Raw genomic sequence first — 8,353 nt, forward strand, 5'->3', positions numbered from 1 at the left:
TTCACCACATTTGCTTATTCACCCGCTTTGTCTTCAGCGGTTGTGTCGGGAAGGTGAGCATCATAGAATGCCAATTTAATAAAAGAAAGTATTCTTGCATTGATAGAGTACTTGAGTGGAGGCCCAATGTCCATCTGCTACCTTAATACTAAATCTATAAATGTAGGCTCATAGATCTATTTCCCCATCCTCATATAAATATATTTGCACATGTACATATCTTTATCTAGACTTCTGTCTTTTACTCTTAAAATGAAGTCTTTTGATGCACATAAGTGCCTTATTTTTCAGAAGTCCCAGACATATATTTTGTCTGCTGCTATGTGTGTTTTTCATTGTTTGGTAGTGTGTTAATGTCATGTATTTTCTCATTGATGATCTTTATAGTTCTAGAGTTTACATTTAGTTCTTTAATACACCTTGAGTTTGTTTTCATGTGGGTCCTGTTTTATTCTTATGTAAATTGAAATTCCATTTTCCCTGCTTCAGCTGGCAAGGCTCACTTCCTGCAAGACATCCCCAAGGAGAAGCCGCATGGACCTTCCCCGATGCAGCCCTGGGTGCTGGAGCAGCTGTGTGGAGACCCCTGCCAGCGCTGAGATGCTTACATGTTCACTGATTTGGCTTTCTTCCTGCAGTCGGCATTATAGTGTGTGTTTTGTGAGAAGAAGGAGGACTTTGTGGATTGATTGGTGTTGGACATATGGATTAATGTTGGACTTGTGGGCTTGGGCAGCACTGGGTTGGGATGTTTTCTTGATGTGCACTTACCCTATATATAAAACTCTCTCTTATACATATGAGTTTCTGTGGATTTGTTTCTCTAACATATCCAGACTAACACAATGATTCTGGGATTCTGAATCAGAATTACATTGTACATTTTACAAGGTTAAGTTTTCCTATCCGTGAGCATGGAACATTGTTCCATTTATATAGTCTCTTTTGGTTTCTTTCTTTTTAAAATAATTTTATTGGGGGCGCATTCAACTCTCCTTTTTACCGTTTTATTAGGGGCTCATACAACTCTTATCACAATCCATACATACATCAATTGTGTAAAGCACATTTGTACATTCATTGCCCTCATCATTCTCAAAACATTGGCTCTCCGCCTAAGCCCCCGGCGTCAGTTCCTCATTTTTTTCCCCTCCCTCCCCGCTCCCCCCTGTCTCTTATTTACTTATAGCAATGGTTTATAGTTTTCTTTATGCAAGCCTTTTGTGTTTCTCTGGTTAGATTTATTCATAAGTATTTTTGTTTTTGTGTGGCTGATGCAAATATAGGAGCCCTGTTTGCATAGTGGATACACATTGGCTTTTAACTGTGAGGACAGCCGTTTGAAACCACCAGCCATTTCAAGGGAGAGAAATGAGACTTTCCACTCCTGTAAAGAGTGGAGATCCAAAGCCCATTAGTAGGCCACTGGAGATCCCCTTGCAGAGGGGTCTCGGGGAGGAGATGAGCCAGCCAGGGTGCGATGTAACAATGATGAGAAATACAACTTTCCTCTAGTTCCTAAATGTTTCCTCCCCGCTCCCACTACCATGACTCGAATTCTATCTTGCAAGTCTGGCTGGACCAGAGGAGGTACACTGGTACAGATAGGAACTGAAAATACAGGGAATCCAGGACGGATGGGCCCTATAGGACCAGTGGTGTGAGTGGCAAAACAGGGAGGGTAAAGGGAGAATGGGTAGGAAAGAGGGAACCGATTACATGGAACTGTGTGTGACCTCCTCCCTGGGGGACAGACAACCGAAAAGTGGATGAAGGGAGACATCGGACAGGGCAAGATATGACAAAATACCCATTTATAAACTATCAAGGGCTCATGTGGGAGGGGGGAGCGGGGAGGGAGGGGAAAAATGAGGACCTAATGTCAGGGGTTTAAATGGAGAGAAAATGTTTTGAGAAACGATGTACAAATGCGCTTTACACAATTGATGTGTGTATGGATTGGGATAACAGTTGTATGAGCCCCTAATAAAATGTTTAAAAAAAAAAAAAAGAGTTCGTCTCAGAAATGCTCAGGAGCATTTTGTTCGTCCCCCCTTAAAGGGTCACCATGAGCCAGAATGCACTCTATGGAAGTGATTTCTGATAAACAGTGGCGTTTTCTTGATTTCCCTTCCAGAGCTCTCTGTTGGTTTAGAGCTATGGTTCTCACCCTCCTCATGCCTCAACCCTTTCATACAGTTCTTCATGTTGTGCTGATCCCCCAACCATGACATTATTTTCATTGCTACTTCATAACTGTAATTTGCTATGATTATAAATCGGGCGACCCCAAAGGGGTTGTGACTCACAGCTTGAGAACCGCTGGTATAGAGGAATCCGATTGATTCCTCTGATGCTGCTGAATCTTTCAATTATTTCCAACAATTTTCTTGTCGTGTCTTCTGTGCTGTCCATGTTTGTAATCATATCACATACAAATAGTGTTTCCCTTCTTTCTCAAGTCACATTTATTTTTGTTGTCTACTATGGCTAAGAACTCCACCTCAGTATTGAGACATATATGTTGATAAAGGTCATCCTTGTATGATTCATTCCCATTGACAAGGAGAATGCTTTTTAGTTTTTCCCCATTGAGAGCGATTCTGGCTAGTGGTTTTGCATAGGTAGCCTTTATTATGTTGAGGAATTTCCCTTCTATTCCTATTCTGTTGATTATTTTTATTAGAAATGAGTGTGGGATTTTGCCAAATACATTTTCTGCACTAATTGATAGTTCTTTTCCTTTGTTTTATTTATATGGTGGATTACATGGATTGTTTTTCTAATGTTTAGTCATCCTTGAAATCAGGTATGAATCCAACTTGATTATGATGCATTTTTATATTTATTTTAACTTTAAAATATGCAATATTTTTGTTGGGTTCTATTGGCTAGGATTTTGTTGAGCACTTTTGTGTCTTTGTTCATAGGGATATTTGCCTGGACTTTTCTTTCCTGGTGTCTTTGCCTAGCTTCATTTGCAGGGTTATCCTGACTTCATGAAATGGCTTTGAGAATTTGGCAACCTTTTTTAAAAAAAATATCATTTTATTGGGGACTCGGACAGCTGGTATCACAATTCATACATCCATCCGTTGTTTCAAGCACATTTGTATATTTGTTGCCATCATCATTTTCAAAACATTTTCTTTCTACTTGAGCCCTTGGTATTGGCTCCTCATTTTTTCCCCTCCCTCCCTCATGAACCCTTGATAATTTATAAATTATTATTATTTTTTTGTGTCTTATACTGACCGATGTCTCCCTGCACCCATTTTTCTGTTGTCCATCCCTCTGGGAGGTGGTTATATGTAGATCATTGTGATTGGTTCCCCCTTCCTCCCCCCACCTTTTCTATATTCTGGAATAATTTGTATAGAATTGCGGTCAACTCTTTGAATACTTGATAGAATTCCCTGGTGAAGTTATCTGGTCCTGGAGTTTTTTTGGCTAGAAGTTTATTGACTTGATCTATTTATTCTTTTGTTATGCATCTATTGAGGCTTAAATCGTCAGTTTGTTAATTTAGATAGGTGGTGTGTTTCTAGAAATCTGTCCATTTCATTTATGTTTTCCACTTGATTAGTGTACAGTCCTTCATAGTATTGCGCTGTTTTTTTTTCCAGTTGGTCCTATTGTGATGTTGCCCTTTTCATTTCTTATTCTTGATATTTCCATCTTTCCCTTTATTTTTTATTGTTAATTTTGCCAAGGGTTTGTCAATTTTGTGAAGTCTTTCAAAGAAGTAACTTCCTTGTCTTGTTTTCTGATTCACTTATGTCTGCTCTAGCTTTTATTATTTCTTTTCTTCTGGTAACTGGAGATTGATTTTAGTGCTCTTATACTTGTTAAAGATGTTGAGTTAAGGAGCTGATTTTGGCTTGCTCTTCTTTTTCGATGTGTACATTTAGATTGCTCTCTGAATATGGTTTGTACTGTGCTCCCAAAGGTTTTGGTATATTGTATTTTTGTCCTTCTTTGTTTCAAGGAATTTAACAATATTTATTCCTTCCTTCTTCAGTGACCCAGTAGTTTTTACGCAGGGTGGTATTTAATGTGTATGTATTTTATGTCTATTTTTTCTATTGTTATACCAGTATCAAGCTGCTTTGATTGCCATAGCTGAATAAAATGTTTTAATATCAGAAAGTATGTGTCCTTTTATTTTTGTTCTTCTCTCTCAACATTACATTAGTTTTTGGGGGTCTCATCATTCAACATAAAGTGGAGGATTGATTTTTTCCATTTCTGTATAAATGCCTGTTAGAATTTTGATCAGGATTTCATTAGATCTATAAATCACTTTGGGTAGTACTGACATTTTCTACATATTAAATCTACCAAGCCTTGGACATAGGACGTATTTTCATTTATTTAAGAAAAATTTCATCTCTTTCAGAAGTATCTTATTTTTATTGTATAAGCCACATTTCTAGTTAAATGTATTCTTAGATATTTTATTCTTTTACTTGTTTATTCATTTATTCTGTAAATGAAATCATTTCCATTACCTTGACTCCATACTTTCCCATACTCGCCCATCTTGGGGATGTCTAAGCCACCATGGTTTGGCAGTGTCATGACCCTCTGCATACTCATTCTCCTCACCTGGTTTTCTATGGACCCTTTCTTTGTCCTCATTGCCCATACCTGTGTCCTCTTTTGACCCCCCACATCTCCTCCCACTCTACGTGTAGATATCCACCTGCATCGCCTAGCTCCTTAATCTGTGCACCTGGGCTATAGCACAGCCCGTCCTCCCTCTCCATGCTCACAAGGGAAAGTCCACTTGACTAATGGCACCTTCCTTTTTAAAATATCTATATTTTTATATTGGGGGTGGGGGTAAAAAAGGCAGCAGCCCCTATAGTGGGCCCTATTCAGTGGCAGCTTCTTTTTTTTTAACATTTTATTAGGGGCTCATCCAACTGTTATCCCAATCCATACACACATCAATTGTGTAAAGCGCATTTGTACATCGTTTCTCAAAGCATTTTCTCTCCACTTAAACCCCCCGACATTAGGTCCTCATTTTTCCCCTCCCTCCCCACTCCCCCCTCCCCAGTGGCAGCTTCTTGTTCCATAGGGTTAAGGAAGACTTTGAGGAAATAAAAGTTGTTTGGGAAACTCCAGGTGTAGTTGCTTTGTATGTTGTGCCGGGTAGAAGAGATGGAGCGAAAGGTGAGGGCGGGCCTCACACCCTCCATCTTGCCTCAGACTAGGTCCTGGGACCCTGGCTGAGAGAGCGCCGCTCTCGGTCCTGCTTCTTGGGATTGTTGACAGCCACGTAGTGATAGAGGACGACAAGCAAGAAGAGCGACACCCCTGCATGTTGGCGAAGATGGAGCTGCACGTCCGGGATCATCGACGCTCTCAGCGCACAACTTGGCGGTCCGCCCCCCAGGTAATTCTTTCCTATGCATAATCTCTAAGAATCACCCAAGCATCTATAGATTTGGATTCAGTATATCTGAAGTGGAAATAAAAAAGTTTAGCCGGAAGCTAAACCTCCATATGAACCAGTCCAAAATCCTGCCTCACACCTCCCCTCTTGGGCCACACCTGGCACTCACAGAACCCCTCCATTCCCTTCCTCCCACAGGAGCGAGCGAGCGCCTTCTTGTGGGCGTTCCCTTCCTGTCACTCTCTCCCTGTGTCCTGCTCACCTGCCATCAGTACTCTGACTTACTTGTCAGGGGGTGAGGCAGTGCATATTGAAAATACGATGGACTGCCAGAGGAGCAAACCAATCGGCCCTGCAACCAGGCTGCTCCTTTAATGCCAGGATGGCGAGACTCTGCCCCACACCCCGAACGACCCTTTCACAGGGGTCCCCTAAGACCATAGGAAAAACAGCATATTTCCGATGGTCTTAGGAACCGAGACACCACTCCTCTATCTGTCTCCAGGCAGGTCTGCCCACACTCAGATACGCCCACATACCTGGTGTGAAGACTGTTACCCATGCTACGCCATGCTTCAAGATAGTTTCATTTATTTGTCAGTAGAAATAAATATTTCACAACATATAATTACATATTGTTTTTGTGATGAATCACTATGCTTTAATTACGCTGAATTTGTAGCCCTGAAAATACATCCTGCATATCAGATATTTACATGATGGTTTATAACAGTAGCAAAAATCCCGTGATGAAGTAGCAAAGAAAATCATTTTATGATTGGGGGGGGCGGTCACCACAACATGAGGCACTGTATGAAAGGGTCGCTGCATTAGGAAGGTCGAGAACCACTGATCTAGCACCTGTTTCTAGCTTGAGGGTCTCCACTCAAATGAGCTGGGGAGGGGGCTGGCCTTACGCTGTGGGTGCCTGCGCACCAATGTCCTAAATTCTTTGTGCTTTGTGGTCAAGGATAAGTCCTCCAATGAGACCTAGAAGTCCCAGGTGGAATCTGTTAGGTCTTTCAGAGACAAAAGACAGAGTGAGGCCCTGAATGAATAGACTTATTGAGGGAGGTGGACGTTTGTAGGGAACAGGAAATTGAAGGAAATGAAGTGAAAGGAGTTTAGAATAGCCAGGTAAAGAAAGACTAGAACTGGCCCTTTGTCTAAAGCCAGAGAATTAGCTAACAAAGGTATAAAGTCCACGAAGAGCTGCTATTACATAAAAGAAGAGAAAATCAGGTTTCATGCAGACTCACAAACTACTACAGAGTTCAGCGAGCAAAGAGTTAAAGGGCTAGAGTCATAGCAGCTGCTCCTGCTGTGGGACCCCAGGAAAAGGAAGGGCAGAAACAGTGGGAGGGAGAGCCTGTGGTGAGAGGCAAGGACAGCAAGAGAGCGCACTAAGAATAACAAAGCAGCAAGAATGAGAACAAAGGCCGATTTGGGGTATTGAAGTCTATGACTCTTAGACAGGAGGGTCTTTCTCTGGTTGGTGTTGTTAACTCCAATAGACTGGGCACCAGCTTCGGCGAAGATGGATGGAGTAAGCTTTGTAGACAGAAGAAATGTCTGCTGCGGTCCTTAGGCATGCGGCCACCACAGAGGATCCTGAAAGTTCATTTATCCCCATGGCATCTCTGTCCTTGTACATCATTTGACAGCGTAGCCCTCCCCACAGACCCTGGGAAAAGCCTGGGTGCACCCAAGACAAAAGCTTTGAGAAGCCAGCACTGGGTGGAGACCCAGCTCACTCTCATAACCAGGGTGCGACCTTGTACAAGTCATTGTGCCTCAGGACCTCCCGAGTCTCTACCTGTACCAAGGGAATCATTCTGAATCCACTGCCCAGGGATGTCACCGTCACGTGTCTGAGATAGCACCTATGAGACTCATGCCCTGGTGTCACCCGTAGCTGGGGTACAGATTCAGACGTGAAAGAATTTTAAGAAAGGGTGAGAAGCAGCCTAGAGTACAAGTCAACACAGGGCTGGGCTCTGTTGCCCCGCGGGAGACCCATCGAGCCAACTCCTGTGTCTGTTGACATGTAGTCAACAGGATGATCCAGGCTCCTTGGTACCATCCCTCCTGCTGCCCTGGAACCAGCCACGTTCCCTCCGTAGTCCTAGTTCCTTTCAGTGGAAAATGGTGTTTTCAAATGAAGGTCTGGGAAGTACGTGGGAGTCAATGCTTCTCGGCCTTGTTGCGAGCTTATTCTCAGTCATCACAGCAAAACGGAGAAGGGAGGCATTCTTGAATCCAAGAACTGTACTGCTAATCTTAAGGCTGTCTGCTCCTGTAAACATTTACAGCCTCAGCCAACTTTCAAAGGGTCACGATGGGTCGCGTTTGGTTTTCAGTTTTTGCTTGAGGAAATTGAGATTCAATAAAATGATAGCACTTGGTCAAGGCCACACAGTTGATTCTTGGTGAAACCGCCACAGTTCTTTCCACTCTATTTGATTGTCCCCTGTGGGCTATCAAGTTAAGGTTTATCAGGTAGGTTGGTTTAGTAGCTTGTAAAACTCTACACCAATCTGGACCATTCTGCCCCTGCTTGCTTTAGGCATCTATGTGTGCTGCTTCCCACCTTAGAAACTACATCGAAGTGACAGATCAGAAGAACACACATGTGTCAGCAAGAACAAACACCTACGAGATGCAGTCAATTAATCTGGCTCTTTCAGCCATAATTCATTCTGTACTCTTCGCCTGTGGCGATCATCCCATTTTGGAAGGATTCTGTGCTATACGAATGGACAGGATTAGGGTGAGATTAAGGCCTGACTTTAATACAGGGTTGCTATGTGTGAGTTAGTAGGAGTAAACCAAGTCACACCCTTGGTTGTCCTTGGGAGTGTGGTCTGCTAAAAGGCGACGACCACGCCTCCAGCAAACTCGTTGGTGCATGAGAGGCAGAGGGCCCAGGACCAATGGAAGAATGCGTTC

At 42.7% G+C, this 8,353-nt stretch overlaps 1 protein-coding gene across 1 annotated transcript; it reads right to left on the reverse strand.

Annotated features, from left to right (window-relative positions):
- Positions 1 to 5,218: 5,218 nt before the first annotated feature.
- LOC101662431 (dolichyl-diphosphooligosaccharide--protein glycosyltransferase subunit 4-like) lies at positions 5,219 to 5,365 on the reverse strand. Its single transcript, XM_004702459.1, has one exon. The coding sequence runs from the start codon at positions 5,363 to 5,365 to the stop codon at positions 5,219 to 5,221; it is 147 nt and encodes a 48-aa protein (XP_004702516.1).
- Between the last annotated feature and the right edge of the window lie 2,988 nt (positions 5,366 to 8,353).

The sequence above is a fragment of the Echinops telfairi genome, unplaced genomic scaffold (genome assembly GCF_000313985.2).
Source record: "Echinops telfairi isolate 266 unplaced genomic scaffold, ASM31398v2 ScPeMD7_31;HRSCAF=116, whole genome shotgun sequence".
Taxonomy (NCBI): Eukaryota; Metazoa; Chordata; class Mammalia; order Afrosoricida; family Tenrecidae; genus Echinops; species Echinops telfairi.

What these genes read in the sequence shown, in the direction of transcription:
- LOC101662431 (XM_004702459.1), bottom strand. Translation starts at nt 5,365, where the DNA reads ATGATCCCGGACGTGCAGCTCCATCTTCGCCAACATGCAGGGGTGTCG.